Below are 21,895 nucleotides of genomic sequence, written 5' to 3' on the forward strand. Positions count from 1 at the left end.
TCATTATAGGGGGTGGAGCAGAGAGGAGCTCATTATAGGGGGTGGAGCAGAGAGCTCATTATAGGGGGTGGAGCAGAGAGGAGCTCATTATAGGGGGTGGAGCAGAGAGGAGCTCATTATAGGGGTGGAGCAGAGAGAGGAGCTCATTATAGGGGTGGAGCAGAGAGAGGAGCTCATTATAGGGGTGGAGCAGAGAGGAGCTCATTATAGGGGTGGAGCAGAGAGGAGCTCATTATAGGGGTGGAGCAGAGGGAGGAGCTCATTATAGGGGTGGAGCAGAGAGGAGCTCATTATAGGGGGTGGAGCAGAGAGGAGCTCATTTTAGGGGGTGGAGCAGAGAGGAGCTCACTATACGCGGTGGCGCTAAGAGGAGTGTATTATAGCAGGTGCAGCAGAGGGAGCCAAGCATTATAACGGAGGCTAACATGGAGCAGGAGAAGTGTAGGACATGCAGAGCATGAATGCATTACAGGATCAACCTTTCAGCACAGATCACGTCTCACCTTATAGACGGAGATAAATATACATGTATGTACACAAGTCTTAGGTCCATATTGTCCCTTGTTCATCAGGGCTCAGTCTTTACGAGGACAGAACAATCGAAGAAGCACATAAAAACAAGAAGGCGACGCAACCAAAATATATACAGATAAAAGTGAAATGTGGGGAGGAGGCATCATGCATCTCAGGACAGGGACATTAATCAAGTGCTACCCCCTATAAAGGTTGTAAACGAGCACTTTCCATTCATTTCCACGTGGAGTGCAAAACGTGGCACCTGCCTCCTGCTTGTCCACAAGGCACCGCCATGGGCACGACACAGGGGTCAGCTCACAGCGGCATAACGCAGGTGCCAGAGAGATAAAAAGGCATGCAGGAAATATAAGGAAATAAGGTCTTAAGTCGATTTCTCCTCTTGGAAAGAGCACACTGTCGAGATGTCATAGAGGAGTCAGGGCCGCTGTCCCACACGTCTATATACAGAGGGCTGAGAGCGCAACGGAGGAAGCTGTGGTTGGATATCAAATTGTGCAAAAAAAAATAAAAGAAAAAGTGCCTTGGAGAGAAGGATTTCCAGTTTCCTATGACAAAGCGCAAGGGTTTATCATTCCCCTTGTTGGCACAGTCCATAAGAAGCTCCTCAGAAGTAAGTGTCATGAGCCGCACTATTGTCTGTGGCACCAGAGCCACTGTTTCGTGGTGAGTCTGCTGCTGAAGAAGATTCTTTGCGCCTGAAGGAGAATTTCCGTTCCTTCTTCTGTCGGGACTCTGCTTTCTCTCGTTCTTTCTGTGCTCGCTTTTCCTCCTTCTCTTTCTGTTTTTCCCGCTCTTTATCCTTCTTCCGCTCTTCTCGCTCCTCTTTTTCTTTCTTCTTTTCTTGCTCACGCTCTTCTTTCTCTCTTTTTTTCTCTTGCTTCTCCTTGCCCTTCTTGGTAGCTTCTTTGGGTGGTCCGAGAGGAGCCTTGTTGGAGGTGGGAGATGGCAATGCAGGGCGCAGTCCTTCAGACACCACCAATGATTCTGGCTGGGCAGCGAGTGCTGGCGTGGCCGGTGGGGAAGGTCGTCGCATGCTAGATAGGCTAAGCCGGCTGCCACTGAGGGTGGGATTGAGACGCAGCTTCTCTTCATGGATCTGCCTGGCTCCATGTAAACGTCGAGAGGGTCGGTACTGTAACTCGCCTCGATTCTCCCTCCATTTCCGTAACTGAGTGTTGCTCTCTCTCTCGATTAATGAATCGGTGACAGGAAGGGAACTCACCTGTGAAAACAGAGATTGCTGTGAAGACCTCCCTAAAATAGGGGCTCCTCAAAGAGAAGGTACTGGTGGTGCAGAGCTCACCTCAGGGAGCAGGACCTCCTCCTGCATACAATAAACCGGAAGGCTACGCAGCTTCTCCATAGTCTCGTACATCCCTTGACAACTCCGCAGCTTGTCCACCGAACCCAGAGTGTGTCGCAGTAACACCAACCCCACACGAAATACGATCTTCACCCCTTCAATAAGATGTACATTAACAGAGTGATGTAGAACAAGACCCTCCCGTACTATATCATGCCCTCATACCTTCACAGAAGAACATGTCCCACACACGCAGCACAGAGGCCCAGGGTAATGTGCGGGAGAAGATGCACATGAACCACTCCGTCATATACAGGATGGGATCAATCTTAAACTTCTTCAGATGTCTGTAGGCCATGGGGCAAACCCTACGCAACAGGGCAAAGAATATCTCTCCATCCAGCTGTATGGCTTCCTAAAGGAGGACAGCAAGAGGAACACTGAGCCTGGCAGGAAGCAGGCGGCAGCCGACATGCGGAACGAGCCAAGGACTGAGGGGCGCCGGCATGCGGAACGAGCCAAGGACTGAGGGGCGCCGACATGCGGAACGAGCAAAGGACTGAGGGGCGCCGACATGCGGAACGAGCAAAGGACTGAGGGGCGCCGACATGCGGAACGAGCAAAGGACTGAGGGGCGCCGACATGCGGAACGAGCAAAGGACTGAGGGGCGCCGACATGCGGAACGAGCAAAGGACTGAGGGGCGCCGACATGCGGAACGAGCAAAGGACTGAGGGGCGCCGACATGCGGAACGAGCAAAGGACTGAGGGGCGCCGACATGCGGAACGAGCAAAGGACTGAGGGGCGCCGACATGCGGAACGAGCAAAGGACTGAGGGGCGCCGACATGCGGAACGAGCAAAGGACTGAGGGGCGCCGACATGCGGAACGAGCAAAGGACTGAGGGGCGCCGACATGCGGAACGAGCAAAGGACTGAGGGGCGCCGACATGCGGAACGAGCAAAGGACTGAGGGGCGCCGACATGCGGAACGAGCAAAGGACTGAGGGGCGCCGACATGCGGAACGAGCAAAGGACTGAGGGGCGCCGACATGCGGAACGAGCAAAGGACTGAGGGGCGCCGACATGCGGAACGAGCAAAGGACTGAGGGGCGCCGACATGCGGAACGAGCAAAGGACTGAGGGGCGCCGACATGCGGAACGAGCAAAGGACTGAGGGGCGCCGACATGCGGAACGAGCAAAGGACTGAGGGGCGCCGACATGCGGAACGAGCAAAGGACTGAGGGGCGCCGACATGCGGAACGAGCAAAGGACTGAGGGGCGCCGACATGCGGAACGAGCAAAGGACTGAGGGGCGCCGACATGCGGAACGAGCAAAGGACTGAGGGGCGCCGACATGCGGAACGAGCAAAGGACTGAGGGGCGCCGACATGCGGAACGAGCAAAGGACTGAGGGGCGCCGACATGCGGAACGAGCAAAGGACTGAGGGGCGCCGACATGCGGAACGAGCAAAGGACTGAGGGGCGCCGACATGCGGAACGAGCAAAGGACTGAGGGGCGCCGACATGCGGAACGAGCAAAGGACTGAGGGGCGCCGACATGCGGAACGAGCAAAGGACTGAGGGGCGCCGACATGCGGAACGAGCAAAGGACTGAGGGGCGCCGACATGCGGAACGAGCAAAGGACTGAGGGGCGCCGACATGCGGAACGAGCAAAGGACTGAGGGGCGCCGACATGCGGAACGAGCAAAGGACTGAGGGGCGCCGACATGCGGAACGAGCAAAGGACTGAGGGGCGCCGACATGCGGAACGAGCAAAGGACTGAGGGGCGCCGACATGCGGAACGAGCAAAGGACTGAGGGGCGCCGACATGCGGAACGAGCAAAGGACTGAGGGGCGCCGACATGCGGAACGAGCAAAGGACTGAGGGGCGCCGACATGCGGAACGAGCAAAGGACTGAGGGGCGCCGACATGCGGAACGAGCAAAGGACTGAGGGGCGCCGACATGCGGAACGAGCAAAGGACTGAGGGGCGCCGACATGCGGAACGAGCAAAGGACTGAGGGGCGCCGACATGCGGAACGAGCAAAGGACTGAGGGGCGCCGACATGCGGAACGAGCAAAGGACTGAGGGGCGCCGACATGCGGAACGAGCAAAGGACTGAGGGGCGCCGACATGCGGAACGAGCAAAGGACTGAGGGGCGCCGACATGCGGAACGAGCAAAGGACTGAGGGGCGCCGACATGCGGAACGAGCAAAGGACTGAGGGGCGCCGACATGCGGAACGAGCAAAGGACTGAGGGGCGCCGACATGCGGAACGAGCAAAGGACTGAGGGGCGCCGACATGCGGAACGAGCAAAGGACTGAGGGGCGCCGACATGCGGAACGAGCAAAGGACTGAGGGGCGCCGACATGCGGAACGAGCAAAGGACTGAGGGGCGCCGACATGCGGAACGAGCAAAGGACTGAGGGGCGCCGACATGCGGAACGAGCAAAGGACTGAGGGGCGCCGACATGCGGAACGAGCAAAGGACTGAGGGGCGCCGACATGCGGAACGAGCAAAGGACTGAGGGGCGCCGACATGCGGAACGAGCAAAGGACTGAGGGGCGCCGACATGCGGAACGAGCAAAGGACTGAGGGGCGCCGACATGCGGAACGAGCAAAGGACTGAGGGGCGCCGACATGCGGAACGAGCAAAGGACTGAGGGGCGCCGACATGCGGAACGAGCAAAGGACTGAGGGGCGCCGACATGCGGAACGAGCAAAGGACTGAGGGGCGCCGACATGCGGAACGAGCAAAGGACTGAGGGGCGCCGACATGCGGAACGAGCAAAGGACTGAGGGGCGCCGACATGCGGAACGAGCAAAGGACTGAGGGGCGCCGACATGCGGAACGAGCAAAGGACTGAGGGGCGCCGACATGCGGAACGAGCAAAGGACTGAGGGGCGCCGACATGCGGAACGAGCAAAGGACTGAGGGGCGCCGACATGCGGAACGAGCAAAGGACTGAGGGGCGCCGACATGCGGAACGAGCAAAGGACTGAGGGGCGCCGACATGCGGAACGAGCAAAGGACTGAGGGGCGCCGACATGCGGAACGAGCAAAGGACTGAGGGGCGCCGACATGCGGAACGAGCAAAGGACTGAGGGGCGCCGACATGCGGAACGAGCAAAGGACTGAGGGGCGCCGACATGCGGAACGAGCAAAGGACTGAGGGGCGCCGACATGCGGAACGAGCAAAGGACTGAGGGGCGCCGACATGCGGAACGAGCAAAGGACTGAGGGGCGCCGACATGCGGAACGAGCAAAGGACTGAGGGGCGCCGACATGCGGAACGAGCAAAGGACTGAGGGGCGCCGACATGCGGAACGAGCAAAGGACTGAGGGGCGCCGACATGCGGAACGAGCAAAGGACTGAGGGGCGCCGACATGCGGAACGAGCAAAGGACTGAGGGGCGCCGACATGCGGAACGAGCAAAGGACTGAGGGGCGCCGACATGCGGAACGAGCAAAGGACTGAGGGGCGCCGACATGCGGAACGAGCAAAGGACTGAGGGGCGCCGACATGCGGAACGAGCAAAGGACTGAGGGGCGCCGACATGCGGAACGAGCAAAGGACTGAGGGGCGCCGACATGCGGAACGAGCAAAGGACTGAGGGGCGCCGACATGCGGAACGAGCAAAGGACTGAGGGGCGCCGACATGCGGAACGAGCAAAGGACTGAGGGGCGCCGACATGCGGAACGAGCAAAGGACTGAGGGGCGCCGACATGCGGAACGAGCAAAGGACTGAGGGGCGCCGACATGCGGAACGAGCAAAGGACTGAGGGGCGCCGACATGCGGAACGAGCAAAGGACTGAGGGGCGCCGACATGCGGAACGAGCAAAGGACTGAGGGGCGCCGACATGCGGAACGAGCAAAGGACTGAGGGGCGCCGACATGCGGAACGAGCAAAGGACTGAGGGGCGCCGACATGCGGAACGAGCAAAGGACTGAGGGGCGCCGACATGCGGAACGAGCAAAGGACTGAGGGGCGCCGACATGCGGAACGAGCAAAGGACTGAGGGGCGCCGACATGCGGAACGAGCAAAGGACTGAGGGGCGCCGACATGCGGAACGAGCAAAGGACTGAGGGGCGCCGACATGCGGAACTGACAAGAAACTGAGGGGCGCTGGCATGCGGGACAGGCAAGGGACTGAAGGGCGCCGGCATGCGGAACTGACAAGAAACTGAGGGGCGCTGGCATGCGGGACGGGCAAGGGACTAAAGGGCGCCGACATGCGGCACGGGACTGAGGAGTGCAGACATGCGAGATGGGACGGCGACAAACGTCATGGGCAAGGGAACAAGGAGCGCTGACATACGGTGCAGGCAAGGGATTGACTGCCATGAATTTGCAGGACGAGGAAGGGATTGACGGGCACCGAAACGTAGGAAAAGCAGGACTGCTAGTCGGCACATATGCATGAAGATACAGGCAGTGTAATAATGGAGGATGGAACTCACCAGGCCGGCGCTGTAATATCCCGGCAGATACTTGTCACAGATCTGAACTAGGCACCAGAACGCTTGCTGAGGGCAACACAATCAGAGACAATAAGGGTGCAGCAAACGGTATACTACGTCAAGCACAGCAAGTCCACCCCCGCTACAGCCTATCCACCCCACTACACAACTGCAATGGCCGGGCCACCACTACCCCAGCAAATCCATCCTGTTATCCTGCAATACATGGAGAGAGGCTCTGTGCTTCCACCTTATCCTGCCACCCCCTCTCCGTCCAGCTGCCTCCCCTCCACAGCCCCGGCCTCATACAGGGTGGCATACTGGTAAGACGTTACCTCAGCCGGCATGTGCATGAGTAGCACCGCTGCCACCGGAGCCTGTGCCTGGCAGTAGCCTTCTTCTGGTCGGTATACTGTATACGCCTTCAGGATGCGGTACAGATCCTGCTGTCTGCCAGGGGAGAACAGAGAAAGGACATGGGACAAAATCCATCTACACATGGCTAGCAGCAAAGGTGACACCCAGCCTGCGGCACAGCAACATCTCCATACATCCCACATCCAGCCCCATCTCACCCCCGCCCTCCACCCACATCCAGCCCCATCTCACCCCCGCCCTCCACCCACATCCAGCCCTCCACCCACATCCTACCCCATCTCACCCCCCACCCACATCCAGCCCCATCTCACCCCCGCCCTCCACCCACATCCAGCCCCATCTCACCCCCGCCCTCCACCCACATCCAGCCCCATCTCACCCCCGCCCTCCACCCACATCCAGCCCTCCACCCACATCCTGCCCCATCTCACCCCCCACCCACATCCAGCCCCATCTCACCCCCGCCCTCCACCCACATCCAGCCCCATCTCACCCCCGCCCTCCACCCACATCCAGCCCCATCTCACCCCCACCCTCCACCCACATCCTGCCCTCCACCCACATCCTGCCCCATCTCACCCCCGCACTCCACCCACATCCTGCCCCAGACTCACCCCCCACCCACATCCAGCCCCACTCACCCCCACCCACATCCAGCCCCATCTCACCCCCGCCCTCCACCCACATCCAGCCCCATCTCACCCCCGCCCTCCACCCACATCCAGCCCCATCTCACCCCCGCCCTCCACCCACATCCAGCCCCATCTCACCCCCGCCCTCCACCCACATCCAGCCCCATCTCACCCCCGCCCTCCATCCACATCCTGCCCCATCTCACCCCCCACCCACATCCAGCCCCATCTCACCCCCGCCCTCCACCCACATCCAGCCCCATCTCACCCCCGCCCTCCACCCACATCTCACCCCCGCCCTCCACCCACATCTCACCCCCGCCCTCCACCCACATCCTGCCCTCCACCCACATCCTGCCCCATCTCACCCCCGCACTCCACCCACATCCTGCCCCAGACTCACCCCCCACCCACATCCAACCCCATCTCACCCCCGCCCTCCACCCACATCCAGCCCCATCTCACCCCCGCCCTCCACCCACATCCAGCCCCATCTCACCCCCGCCCTCCACCCACATCCTGCCCTCCACCCACATCCTGCCCCAGACTCACCCCCCATCCACATCCAGCCCCACCCACATCCAGCCCCACTCACCCCCACCCACATCCAACCCCATCTCACCCCCGCCCTCCACCCACATCCAGCCCCATCTCACCCCCGTCCTCCACCCACATCCAGCCCCATCTCACCCCCGCCCTCCACCCACATCTCACCCCCGCCCTCCACCCACATCCTGCCCTCCACCCACATCCTGCCCCATCTCACCCCCGCACTCCACCCACATCCTGCCCCAGACTCACCCCCCACCCACATCCAGCCCCACTCACCCCCACCCACATCCAGCCCCATCTCACCCCCGCCCTCCACCCACATCCAGCCCCATCTCACCCCCGCCCTCCACCCACATCCAGCCCCATCTCACCCCCGCCCTCCACCCACATCCAGCCCCATCTCACCCCCGCCCTCCACCCACATCCTGCCCTCCACCCACATCCTGCCCCAGACTCACCCCCCACCCACATCCAGCCCCACTCACCCCCACCCACATCCAGCCCCACTCACCCCCACCCACATCCAACCCCATCTCACCCCCGCCCTCCACCCACATCCAGCCCCATCTCACCCCCGCCCTCCACCCACATCCTGCCCTCCACCCACATCCTGCCCCATCTCACCCCCGCCCTCCACCCACATCCTGCCCCAGACTCACCCCCCACCCACATCCAGCCCCACTCACCCCCACCCACATCCAACCCCATCCAGCCCCATCTCACCCCCGCCCTCCACCCACATCCTGCCCCAGACTCACCCCCCACCCACATCCAGCCCCAGACTCACCCCCCACCCACATCCAACCCCATCTCACTCCCGCCCTCCACCCACATCCAGCCCCAGACTCATCCCCGCACATTCAGCCCCAGACACACCCCCCCCACATCCTGCCCCAGACACACCCCCGACCCACATCCAGCCCCAGACTCACCCTCGCCCATATCCTGCCCCAGACTCACCCCACCATATCCTGCCCCAGACTCACCCCACCACATCCAGCCCCAGACTCACCCCACCATATCCTACCCCACCACATCCTGCCCCAGACTCACCCCCACCCACATCCTGCCCCAGACTCACCCCCACCCACATCCTGCCCCAGACTCACCCCCACCCACATCCTGCCCCAGACTCACCCCCACCCACATCCTGCCCCAGACTCACCCCCACCCACATCCTGCCCCAGACTCACCCCCACCCACATCCTGCCCCAGACTCACCCCCACCCACATCCTGCCCCAGACTCACCCCCAGCCACATCCTGCCCCAGACTCATCCCCCGCCCTCCACCCATATCCTGCCCCATCTCACCCCCCACATCCTGCCCCATCTCACCCCCCCACATCCTGCCCCAGACTCACCCCCCCATCCTGCCGCATCTCACCAGTGTTCCCCCATCACATGCTGCCCCATCTCACCAGTGTTCCCCCATCACATGCTGCCCCATCTCACCAGTGTTCCCCCATCACATGCTGCCCCATCTCACCAGTGTTCCCCCATCACATTCTGCCCCATCTCACCAGTGTTCCCCCATCACATGCTGCCCCATCTCACCAGTGTTCCCCCATCACATGCTGCCCCATCTCACCAGTGTTCCCCCATCACATGCTGCCCCATCTCACCAGTGTTCCCTCATCACATGCTGCCCCATCTCACCAGTGTTCCCTCATCACATGCTGCCCCATCTCACCAGTGTTCCCCCATCACATGCCGCCCCATCTCACCAGTGTTCCCCCATCACATTCTGCCCCATCTCACCAGTGTTCCCCCATCACATTCTGCCCCATCTCACCAGTGTTCCCCCATCACATTCTGCCCCATCTCACCAGTGTTCCCCCATCACATACTGCCCCATCTCACCAGTGTTCCCCCATCACATGCTGCCCCATCTCACCAGTGTTCCCCCATCACATGCTGCCCCATCTCACCAGTGTTCCCCCATCACATGCTGCCCCATCTCACCAGTGTTCCCCCATCACATGCTGCCCCATCTCACCAGTGTTCCCTCATCACATGCTGCCCAATCTCACCAGTGTTCCCCCATCACATGCTGCCCCATCTCACCAGTGTTCCCCCATCACATGCTGCCCCATCTCACCTTCACATCTCCCTACCCCCCCACCCCGCAACTTTCTCACCCGTGTCCCTCACACCCTGACCCACCCAACCGGTGTCTGCCCACAACCTTCCCCTCTCTCACCCGTGTCCTCCTCGTGCTGCAAACATCTCATGAAAAGGAAATTGTCGGTGGAGATCTTTCTCGATGACGTCCAGCCACTTGGGGTCTCCTTGCTGTCGCTCCATTTCCTATAATTGTAAGAGAAAGCGTCAAATCCCGGGCAGCAACAAACAGAGGAGCGGTCACCCTGCACCACACCATCATGGCGCCTCTCACCTCGAATTTCCCAGGATTCTTTATAAGAAGTTCATGGCCGTTACAGAGGTACTGCCAGGCTTTGGCCCTGAGGGAAGAGGGGATCCCCTTCCTGCATCGAAGCTTCACCTGCGGACAAAGAGCTACAGTGAAACAAACGAGGGGGCGACTGAGCAGCAGCAGTAAAGCGAGAGCCTGCCCCAGCAACAAGGCAGTGCCAACAGGCTCCCCCGTACTCCTCCCATGCTCCACATCCCATGGTCCACATTCCATCAACGCACCTTCTGGAATCGCCTCGTCAGCCATTTGTCCCAATTACTGAACATATCTAACCATTTCAGTTCTCGCTGTCGAGCAATTTCCACAGGAATGGCAGTCTCGCTGGAAGAGAGAGAAGCGAGTGAATTCACGCTCCGTATCACCGTCACAAGACACATCCGGTGTCGCCACCGCACGCCTCGTCATACCACAGGTATCACGGTCATACACCTGGTCACACATCCGGTATCACGGCCACGCGCCTCGTCACACATCCGGTATCACGGCCACGCGCCTCGTCACACATCCGGTATCACGGCCACGCGCCTCGTCACACATCCGGTATCACGGCCACGCGCCTCGTCACACATCCGGTATCACGGCCACGCGCCTCGTCACACATCCGGTATCACGGCCACGCGCCTCGTCACACATCCGGTATCACGGCCACGCGCCTCGTCACACATCCGGTATCACGGCCACGCGCCTCGTCACACATCCGGTATCACGGCCACGCGCCTCGTCACACATCCGGTATCACGGCCACGCGCCTCGTCACACATCCGGTATCACGGCCACGCGCCTCGTCACACATCCGGTATCACGGCCACGCGCCTCGTCACACATCCGGTATCACGGCCACGCGCCTCGTCACACATCCGGTATCACGGCCACGCGCCTCGTCACACATCCGGTATCACGGCCACGCGCCTCGTCACACATCCGGTAACACGGCCACGCGCCTCGTCACACATCCGGTAACACGGCCACGCGCCTCGTCACACATCCGGTATCACGGCCACGCGCCTCGTCACACATCCGGTATCACGGCCATGCGCTTCGTCACACATCCGGTATCATGGCCATACATCCGGTATCACGGTCACGCGCCTCGTCACACATCCGGTATCACGGTCACGCGCCTCGTCACACATCCGGTATCACGGCCATGCGCTTCTTCATACATCCGGTATCATGGCCATACATCCGGTATCACGGGCATGCGCCTCGTCACACATCCGGTATCACGACCATGCGCCTCGTCACATATCCGGTATCACGACCACGCGCCTCGTCACACATCCGGTATCACAGCCACGCGCCTCGTCACACATCCGGTATCACAGCCACGCGCCTCGTCACACCCTCAGTACCCCCACAACACGCCTCATCACAATCCCAGTATCACCGCCACCAGGGCTGTGGAGTCGGTATAAAATGGACTGACTCCTGAAATATATAATAAATTGGGTGCAGTCGTTCAATGCAGTTTGTGGGGAATATTTTTTCATAAGAATTTGGGAATGTTATGAAATGTCCTATAAGTGTCTGTCTTATTCCTGATCTATTCCTTTGGACTGGCTCAGTGGTCCTCCTCAGCTACCCACACAGACGAACACACACTAGACCTTATCTTCACCCGACTCTGCTCCCTATCTAAGCTCACAACCTTCCCCTATCTGACCACCATCTACTCACATTCTCATCCCTGTCCTCCTCAACTGTCACCCATGTCCGGCAACTAGCACACCCCCGCAGAAACCTTGCACATCTAGACACCCACACACTCTGACTCTGTTCTACCACTGACATCCATATCCTGCTCCCATTTGCCTTCAAACTCCTTGAGCAACACGTTCACGCTGAACTTTCCTTCCACTTTTCATCTAACGCTCTCTTCGACAACCTGGCTTCCGCCCCCACCATTTCACCGAAACTACCCTTACCAAAATCACCAATGACTTACTTACAGCTAAAGCTAACAGACAATTCTCTGTACTCCTTCTTCTTGACCTGTCCTCTGCTTTCGATACAGTTGCCCACTGCCTACTACAGATCCTCTCTTCCTTTGGCGTCAAAGCCCTTGACCTATCCTGGATCTCCTCATACCTTTCTAACCGCACATTTAGCGTCTCCCACTCCCACACTACCTCCTCACCCCGCCCCCTCTCTCTTGGAGTCCCTCAAGGCTCTGTCCTAGGACCCCTACTCTTCTCAATCTATACCCTTGGCCTGGGACAGCTCATAAAATCTCATGGCTTCCAGTACCATATGTACGCTGATAACACCCAGATCTACCTCTCTGGCCCAGATGTCACCTCTCTGCTGTCCAGAATCCCAGCATGTCTAGCAGCCATATCCTCCTTCTTCTCCTCCCACTTCCTCAAGATCAATGTGGACAAAACTAAACTCATCATTTTTCCCCCATCTCGCATATCTTCCTCACCTGATCTTTCGATCACAATAAATGACATCACTCTTTCCCCTGTACCGGCAATCCGCTGCCTCGGAGTAACCCTTGACTCTACCCTGTCCTTCAAACCCCACATCCAAGCTCTCGCCACCTCCAGCTCAATAATATTTCCAGAATCCGACCTTTCCTCAACCCTCAATCTACTAAACTGCTTGTGCATGCCCTCATCATCTCCCGCCTTGACTACTGCAACATCCTCCTCTGTGGCCTACCTGCTAACACTCTCGCACCCCTCCAGTCCATCCTCAACTCAGCTGCACGACTGGTTCATCTCTCGCCTCACTACTCTTCTGCTACCCCCCTTTGCAAATCCCTTCATTGGCTCCCATTCCCCCAGCGTATGCAGTTCAAACTACTAACACTGACCTACAAAGCCATCCATAACCTCTCTCCTATGTATATCTCTGAACTAATCTCCCGATATATTCCTTCACGTAACCTCCGGTCCTCCCAAGACCTCCTTCTCTCCTCCACACTTATTCGTTCCTCACACAATCGCCTCCAAGATTTCTCCCGAATATCCCCCATCCTATAGAATTCTGTGCCTCAACAAGTCCGATTATCCACCACACCTGGATCCTTCAGATGGAACCTGAAAACCCATCTCTTCAAACAAGATTACAGCCAGCCAACGACACCGGAACTACTGCAACCCCTCAACCTACTGTCTCCTCCCCCATTCCTGTAGACTGTAAGCCGGCAAGGGCAGGGTCCTCTTCCCTCCGTACCGTTCTATCATTGTTAGTTTGTTTACTGTAAGTGATATCTGTATCTGGTATGTAACCCCATCTTATGTACAGCACCATGGAATCAATGGCGCTATATAAATCAATAATAATCTAAGGGCCTAGACTTTTAGCTGAGATGAATCTGTGCTACAGTTTATGTACATGATAAGTAGTGAAGCTCCTCTAGAGATAAGGGGGAGGGGGGGGGGGGACACAAGGAAGGAATGCTTGCACTCATCTCAGAACTGCTGGAGTGAACAGGAAAGCAGGATTAAGGACAAAAAAGAACAGGTTCTTGCTATTATAACTGATAATGCTTCAAACATGATAAGTACAAGTAAACTGATGAATAAGAATAATGAAGGTGAACAGCAGCTAGAAGAACATTTCAGATTCAGTATGTTGGAGATGGAAGGCCACAGTCCTGTTCCCATAACGGAGGAACAAACAGATATTACTACAGAAGAACAGCAAAATGATTCTTTACATTGAGATGATCTTGTTGAAGCTGCTTCACACCTCTTTCCTATTCATCACATGCGCTATGCTGTGCACACGCTGCAGCTGGCTATAAGAGATACAGTTATATGAAGAAGTTTGGGCACCCCTATTAATCTTAAGCTTAATGTTTTATAAAAATTGGTGTTTTTGCAACAGCTATTTCAGTTTGATCTATGTAATAACTGTTGGACACAGTAATGTTTCTGCCTTGAAATGAGGTTTATTGTACTAACAGAAAATGTGCAATCTGCATTCAAACAAAATTTGACAGGTGCATAAATATGGGCACCCTTATCATTTTCTTGTTTTAAATACTCCTACCTACTTTTTACTGACTTACTAAAGCACTTTTTTTGGTTTTGTAACCTCATTGAGCTTTGAACTTCATAGCCAGGTGTATGCAATCATGAGAAAAGCTACTTAAAGTGGCCACTTGCAAGTTGTTCTCCGGTTTGAATCTCCTCTGAAGAGTGTCATCATGGGCTCCTCAAAACAACGGTCAAATGATCTGAAAACAAAGATTATTCACCATAGTTGTTCAGGGGAAGGATACAAAAAGCTGTCTCAGAGATTTAACCTGTCAGTTTCCACTGTGAGGAACATAGTAAGGAAATGGAAGAACACAGGGACAGTTCTTGCTAAGGCCAGAAGTGGCAGGCCAAGAAAAACATCAGAAAGGCAGAGAAGAAGAATGGTGAGATCAGTCAAGGACAATCCTCAGACCACCTCCAGAGAGCTGCAGCATCAACTTGCTGCAGATGGTGTCACTGTGCATCGGTCAACTATACAACGCACTTTGCACAAGGAGAAGCTGTATGGGAGAGTGATGCGAAAGAAGCCGTTTCTGCAAGCACGGCACAAACAGAGTCGGCTGAGGTATGCAAAAGCACATTTGGAGAAGCCAATTTCTTTTTGGAAGAAGGTCCTGTGGACTGATGAAACCAAGATTGAGTTGTTTGGTCATACAAAAAGGCGTTATGCATGGCGGCAAAAAAACACAGCATTCCAAGAAAAACACTTGCTACCCACAGTAAAATTTGGTGGAGGTTCCATCATGCTTTGGGGCTGTGTGGCCAATGCCAGCACCGGGAATCTTGTTAAAGTTGAGGGACGCATGGATTCCACTCAGTATCAGCAGATTCTTGACAATAATGTTCAAGAATCAGTGACAAAGTTGAAGTTACGCAGGGGATGGATCTTTCAGCAAGACAATGATCCAAAACACCGCTCCAAATCTACTCAGGCATTCATGCAGAGGAACAATTACAATGTTCTGGAATGGCCATCCCAGTCCCCAGACCTGAATATCATTGAACATCTGTGGGATCATTTGAAGAGGGCTGTCCATGCTCGGCGACCATCAAACTTAACTGAACTGGAATTGTTTTGTAAAGAGGAATGGTCAAAAATACCTTCATCCAGGACCCAGGAAATCATTAAAAGCTACAGGAAGCGACTAGAGGCTGTTATTATCGCAAAAGGAGGATCTACTAAATATTAATGTCACTTTTCTGGTGGGGTGCCCATACTTATGCACCTGTCAAATTTTGTTTGAATGCAGATTGCACATTTTCTGTTAGTACAATAAACCTCATTTCAAGGCAGAAACATTACTGTGTCCAACAGTTATTACATATATCAAACTGAAATAGCTGTTGCAAAAAAAACAATTTTTATAAAACATTAAGCTTAAGATTAATAGGGGTGCCCAAACTTTTTCATATAACTGTAGTCTGCAGGAGGGACATGCTGCAACTCTGATCAGCAAAGTGAGGAAACTGGCTATAGCTGCCAGAACCCCTAAAATTGATTCCATCTTGAAAAGACGCGCTGGAAATGGGGCAACTGTGGAATTACAACATTTTTCACTTGCTCTCAAAGAAGTAGAAGAGTTAATCAAAACTGACCGTGCGCGAGGCAATTCCTTTACACCCCGAGATTGTACGGCTATGTGCCCACGATGCAGAAATGCTCAGGATTTTTTCCTGAGCGTTTCTGCATCTCCCTGGCAGAAAAAAACGCATGCGGATTGTAGGCGCGGATCGTGCGTGCGGATCGTGCATGCCAGGGACATGTGGATGTGACGCGTTCTTCACATGCATTTCCGCATGCGGGTTGTGATTTTAGCATCACTTGGAAAGTGCTTGACAACTTGGTCACACTATATTAATCCATGCAAACAGCAACCGGCATATACAGTGTGACCCGAGAGAATGTCAAAAAATAAATATATACTTACCCTCCGATGGCCCGTGCTGTCTTGCTTCGCTCGGTCCCGGCTGCCGGCAGCGGTACACTGAAGGACCTGCCGACGTCAGCGTCGCGTGACCCGTCACATGACTCTGACGTCAGCGCAGGTCCTTCATTACATCGCGAAGTGCCGGGAAGCAAGGAGGAGCGCACCGCGGGTCGCCAGAAGGTAAGTATACATTTATTTTTTATTTTATTCTTTTTTTACAGCTTTTTTAATGGCACCTGGGTGTGGATGAGACTCTCCTCTCCTCCACACCCGGGTACCATCCGCACATTAGAACGCGCCAATTACGCATGTACAGATGCAGTGATGCGGATTCCATGTGATCTAATGCAAGTCAATGGCGGCAAAAACACAGCGTTTCCGCAAAATAATTGGCAGTGCTGCGTTTTTTTCCGCAATGATAATCCGCAGTGGAAATCTCCGCAGCATGTGCACAGCACATCCGGATTATCATTGGGGAACATGGCAGGCCTTCTACCAAGCGGTTTTTAAGCGTTTCTGCAGTGTTTTTGCCGCTGCGGAAACACTTAAAAAACGCATCGTGGGCACACAGCCTTAGAGATGTTGCCCATGTAGTTATGGCTTTGCCACCAGCTCAAGTTAGTGTAGAGGTTGTTCTCAGCCTTAAATAATGAGGTCAGATTTGAGGTCACCTATGAAGGAGGCGATACTATTCTCAGAACAAATTCATAGACTGCACAAATGTTATTCAGTACGTTTTTGTTGAAAACTGTTTTTTTCCACTTACTGCAAAGTGTATAATAAAATTGTAAATATGCAAAAGTTTTTTTGTTCTAAAGTTGTATTCCAATAAATATATTGTATGTTCTATATAAATAGCTTGATTATTGTATCATGATAATGATTAAAAGCCTAATGTTACCATTTTACTACAGTAAATTTATCACTTAAACATGAGCCGTGTATGAGGGAGTCGGAGTCGGTGTCATGGAAATTGAGGAGTCGGAGGTTTGGCTTACCGACTCCACAGTCCTGACCGCCACACATCCAATGTCACCGCCACACGTCTCGTCACATGCCCGTATCACCGCCACAATCTAACATATTGGCTCCACTCTCACATCCTCAGTCAGACAGTAATAGATGGAGGCACTGACCTGTTACCACTGAACTGGTTTCCTCCAAGAAAGCCATATTTGTCGGTCTTCCTATAAGGCATGCCATTAATCTCAGAGTCAGAGCCTAGAGAGCTGGCATCGTCCAGCAGCGTGAGCGACTCCATGGTGCCTGACATTAGACTGACAGAGTCCAGATAACTGAGCGTGTCTGGGGCCGGAGCCTTGGACTTGAAACTGGCCAGTGAGACAGTCTCATGACTGGCCGAATTCTCCTGCTCACGGGGCGGATGGCCAGGGTACAGGTTGGATCGAGAGGGAATAGGAAGAGGTGGTTTAGAGGAGATGTTCCTGTGTGGGCTCGAAGGGTCCGGTACACGAATCGGGGATAGGGATGGCCTCCCAATGCTTGGCTGTGCAGGAAGACTGGACATCTGATTCTGAGAAGTGGAGTTCAGGTTACCCATTGCTGCACCTCCACCTTGCCTCTGCTGTGCTTCTTGTTTGATTAAGATAGGTGAGATAATGGTAACGCTCCGCATGTCTTCAGGCCCTGCGGCCGGGGCGCTCCGCGTGTCTTCAGGCCCTGCGGCCGGGGCGCTCCGCGTGTCTTCAGGCCCTGCGGCCGGGGCGCTCCGCGTGTCTCCAGGCCCTGCGGCCGGGGCGCTCCGCGTGTCTCCAGGCCCTGCGGCCGGGGCGCTCCGCGTGTCTCCAGGCCCTGCGGAAGGGGCGCTCCGCGTGTCTTCTGGGTAAAATGTTTGAATACTGGTGGTAATGTTCTGCAGATGTGAAAGAGTAGAGCTTTGCGAGGAACCATCGGCAACGTCACCCTTAGCCCTCATGTCTGCCTGCAGTGGTGTACCTTTTCCATGGGTCGTATTGGAGTCTTGGGCCCCTGTATAATTAGGCAGTGCCATCACGCCGTGGCTGAACGTGTCGGGCAGGGGCGACCTCCCACCACTTTCTATGTCCTGTCCGTCTGAATGTTGCAGTGCTGTGAGTTGGTTCTGCATCAGTGGTGAAGATGCTCCCCAGTCTTGTATCATGGCATGTGAAGGCTGCACCCTGTGCTTTTCTTTTGGGGTGCCATTTATTGGAGCTTGCATAGATTTCCTAGCATTTGTCATCAGGGTGTCCTGTGTGCGTTCCTCTTGCTCCTGCCCTGGGGCGCTCGGTGGCAGTGCAGTACTCCGGTCCTGCCCTTGGGCGCTCTGTGACGGTGCTCCACTCCAGTCCTGCCCTTGGGCGCTCTGTGACGGTGCTCCACTCCAGTCCTGCCCTTGGGCGCTCTGTGACGGTGCTCCACTCCAGTCCTGCCCTTGGGCGCTCTGTGACGGTGCTCCACTCCAGTCCTGCCCTTGGGCGCTCTGTGACGGTGCTCCACTCCAGTCCTGCCCTTGGGCGCTCTGTGACGGTGCTCCACTCCAGTCCTGCCCTTGGGCGCTCTGTGACGGTGCTCCACTCCAGTCCTGCCCTTGGGCGCTCTGTGACGGTGCTCCACTCCAGTCCTGCCCTTGGGCGCTCTGTGACGGTGCTCCACTCCAGTCCTGCCCTTGGGCGCGGTCCTGCCCTGGGGCGCACGGTGGTGGTGCTGCACTCCGCTCCTGCCCTGGGGCGCACGGTGTGGGCTGTGACGCAGGATGGGAGGCTCCGTGGCCAGGCTCCGCAGGATGGGAGGCTCCGCGGCCAGGCTCCGCAGGATGGGAGGCTCCGCGGCCAGGCTCCGCAGGATGGGAGGCTCCGCGGCCAGGCTCCGCAGGATGGGAGGCTCCGCGGCCAGGCTCCGCAGGATGGGAGGCTCCGCGGCCAGGCTCCGCAGGATGGGAGGCTCCGCGGCCAGGCTCCGCAGGATGGGAGGCTCCGCGGCCAGGCTCCGCAGGATGGGAGGCTCCGCGGTCAGGCTCCGCAGGATGGGAGGCTCCGCGGCCAGGCTCCGCAGGATGGGAGGCTCCGCGGCCAGGCTCCGCAGGATGGGAGGCTCCGCGGCCAGGCTCCGCAGGATGGGAGGCTCCGCGGCCAGGCTCCGCAGGATGGGAGGCTCCGCGGCCAGGCTCCGCAGGATGGGAGGCTCCGCGGCCAGGCTCCGCAGGATGGGAGGCTCCGCGGCCAGGCTCCGCAGGATGGGAGGCTCCGCGGCCAGGCTCCGCAGGATGGGAGGCTTCGAGGTCAGGCTCCGCAGGATGGGAGGCTCCGCGGCCAGGCTCCGCAGGATGGGAGGCTCCGCGGCCAGGCTCCGCAGGATGGGAGGCTCCGCGGTCAGGCTCCGCAGGATGGGAGGCTCCGCGGCCAGGCTCCGCAGGATGGGAGGCTCCGCGGCCAGGCTCCGCAGGATGGGAGGCTCCGCGGCCAGGCTCCGCAGGATGGGAGGCTTCGAGGTCAGGCTCCGCAGGATGGGAGGCTCCGCGGCCAGGCTCCGCAGGATGGGAGGCTCCGCGGCCAGGCTCCGCAGGATGGGAGGCTCCGCGGCCAGGCTCCGCAGGATGGGAGGCTCCGCGGCCAGGCTCCGCAGGATGGGAGGCTCCGCGGTCAGGCTCCGCAGGATGGGAGGCTCCGCGGCCAGGCTCCGCAGGATGGGAGGCTCCGCGGTCAGGCTCCGCAGGATGGGAGGCTCCGCGGCCAGGCTCCGCAGGATGGGAGGCTCCGCGGCCAGGCTCTGCAGCGTGCTGGGGTCCGCCATGGCTCTGCATCACTATCAGCACTGTCTGGGTGACTGTGGCCTTCTCGGGGCTCCCAGCTTTGCTCCCCCGGGCGCTCCCATCGCCGGCAGCTCCCCGGGCCCCCATATGTTCTCTCCTGAGGGGACTCAGGGGCCGGCGCTCCATGGAGCCCTTGCGGGGAGGCGGCACTGGCCGGGGCCCCGGGGGGGAGGAGCAGGACCCTGGCGGTGGCTCCATGTTTGGGAGATGCTGAACGGAACAGGCCGGCGGCTGGGGCGCTCACCGGCCCGGACTGACAGGAGAGGCAGCGACCAATAGGAACCAGAAGTTGGAACGCAAACAGCCAATCGTCAACGAGCCGGAAACGAGCGTGCCGTAAAAACTAGCCAATCAGCGCGAACGATAAAACACTGAACGCGTGAGCTCAAAGTTAAAGAAAGGGATTGGGCAGCGCCGGGAGAAGCGGACCAATCAGCTGCAAGAGCCGTCTGACGCGCTTCAGGGTCGGGCCCGGAACAAGGAAAAGGAAGCAGCGGCCTCCTAGAAAGGGTGGAGCCACAACCAATCAGCTCACAGTGCCTAGCCGAGACTCGCCAATCAGCGCACGGAGGCGGGGCAGAGAGGAGAGAAGTGAAACTTCAATTCTATAACTTTATTGATATGTGAAATGTAAACACAGTGTCTGTGACGGTGCCGCGTCCTCACCACGATAATAATCGGCCGATAATCGGAGTCCGATGATTGTGGAAAAAAGAATCAGACCGATACTGGTAAAAGCAGAGACAGAAAAATGTGTAACTGTGACCGTTCACTGCACCTCATGCATCGGCCTTCAGCCAGCCCCACAGAACGCTGTCACCGCCGTGTAGGATGCATACGATGGAGCGCTGACGCTGCGCATGAGCCGTGGTCTGAACACGTAGCTCCTCACGGGGTTAACGACTTACACGACATAAAATGCACTACACTGCCGCCAAGCTAGCTGCCCACAGAGACGACCCCCACGTCTCTACTGGGGAGTATTCACACCCTGCCAAGAAGAGCGCAGGACGGCATCGTATGAGCCACGTCATGCAGCACGGCGCCGTATGACAAGCATCACAACCGCCAAGAAGAGCGCAGGACGGCGCCGTATGATAAGCATCACAACCGCCAAGAAGAGCGCAGGACGGCGCCGTATGAGAAGCATCACAACCGCCAAGAAGAGCGCAGGACGGCGCCGTATGAGCAGCATCACAACCGCCAAGAAGAGCGCAGGACGGCGCCGTATGATAAGCATCACAACCGCCAAGAAGAGCGCAGGACGGCGCCGTATGATAAGCATCACAACCGCCAAGAAGAGCGCAGGACGGCGCCGTATGAGCAGCATCACAACCATCAAGAAGAGCGCAGGACGGCGCCGTATGAGCAGCATCACAACCGCCAAGAAGAGCGCAGGACGGCGCCGTATGATAAGCATCACAACCGCCAAGAAGAGCGCAGGACGGCGCCGTATGATAAGCATCACAACCGCCAAGAAGAGCGCAGGACGGCGCCGTATGAGCAGCATCACAACCATCAAGAAGAGCGCAGGACGGCGCCGTATGAGCAGCATCACAACCATCAAGAAGAGCGCAGGACGGCGCCGTATGAGCAGCATCACAACCGCCAAGAAGAGCGCAGGACGGCGCCGTATGAGCAGCATCAGAACCATCAAGAAGAGCTCAGGACGGCGTCGTATGAGAAGCATCACAACCGCCAAGAAGAGCGCAGGACGGCGCCGTATGAGCAGCATCACAACCGCCAAGAAGAGCGCAGGACGGCGCCGTATGAGCAGCATCACAACCGCCAAGAAGAGCGCAGGACGGCGCCGTATGAGCAGCATCACAACCGCCAAGAAGAGCGCAGGACGGCGCCGTATGAGCAGCATCACA

The 21,895-nt window shown here is 57.1% G+C and overlaps 1 protein-coding gene across 1 annotated transcript; it reads right to left on the reverse strand.

Moving 5' to 3' along the window:
* Positions 1-200: 200 nt before the first annotated feature.
* TBC1D10B (TBC1 domain family member 10B) lies at positions 201-20,002 on the reverse strand. Its single transcript, XM_073646283.1, has 10 exons — positions 19,523-20,002; positions 17,368-19,466; positions 10,533-10,632; positions 10,273-10,380; positions 10,078-10,184; positions 6,650-6,764; positions 6,315-6,380; positions 2,066-2,255; positions 1,841-1,995; positions 201-1,759 (listed from the first exon to the last, which is right to left on the reverse strand). Exons 1-10 carry the CDS (start codon positions 20,000-20,002, stop codon positions 1,142-1,144), a joined length of 4,038 nt encoding a protein of 1,345 aa, XP_073502384.1. The 3' UTR covers positions 201-1,141.
* Positions 20,003-21,895: the final 1,893 nt, after the last annotated feature.

Source organism: Phyllobates terribilis, unplaced genomic scaffold (assembly GCF_046119375.1).
Source record: "Phyllobates terribilis strain yellow unplaced genomic scaffold, ASM4611937v1 Scaffold_9__5_contigs__length_417890890, whole genome shotgun sequence".
NCBI classification, from domain to species: Eukaryota; Metazoa; Chordata; class Amphibia; order Anura; family Dendrobatidae; genus Phyllobates; species Phyllobates terribilis.

What these genes read in the sequence shown, in the direction of transcription:
- TBC1D10B (XM_073646283.1), bottom strand. Translation starts at nt 20,002, where the DNA reads ATGGCGGACCCCAGCACGCTGCAGAGCCTGGCCGCGGAGCCTCCCATC. An exon ending in AGAATCCTGGGAAATTCGAG is followed by an intron (nt 10,185 to 10,272) that starts GTGAGAGGCGCC and finishes TTACAATTATAG; the next exon opens with GAAATGGAGCGACAGCAAGG. An exon ending in GGACATGTTCTTCTGTGAAG is followed by an intron (nt 1,996 to 2,065) that starts GTATGAGGGCAT and finishes ATCTTATTGAAG; the next exon opens with GGGTGAAGATCGTATTTCGT.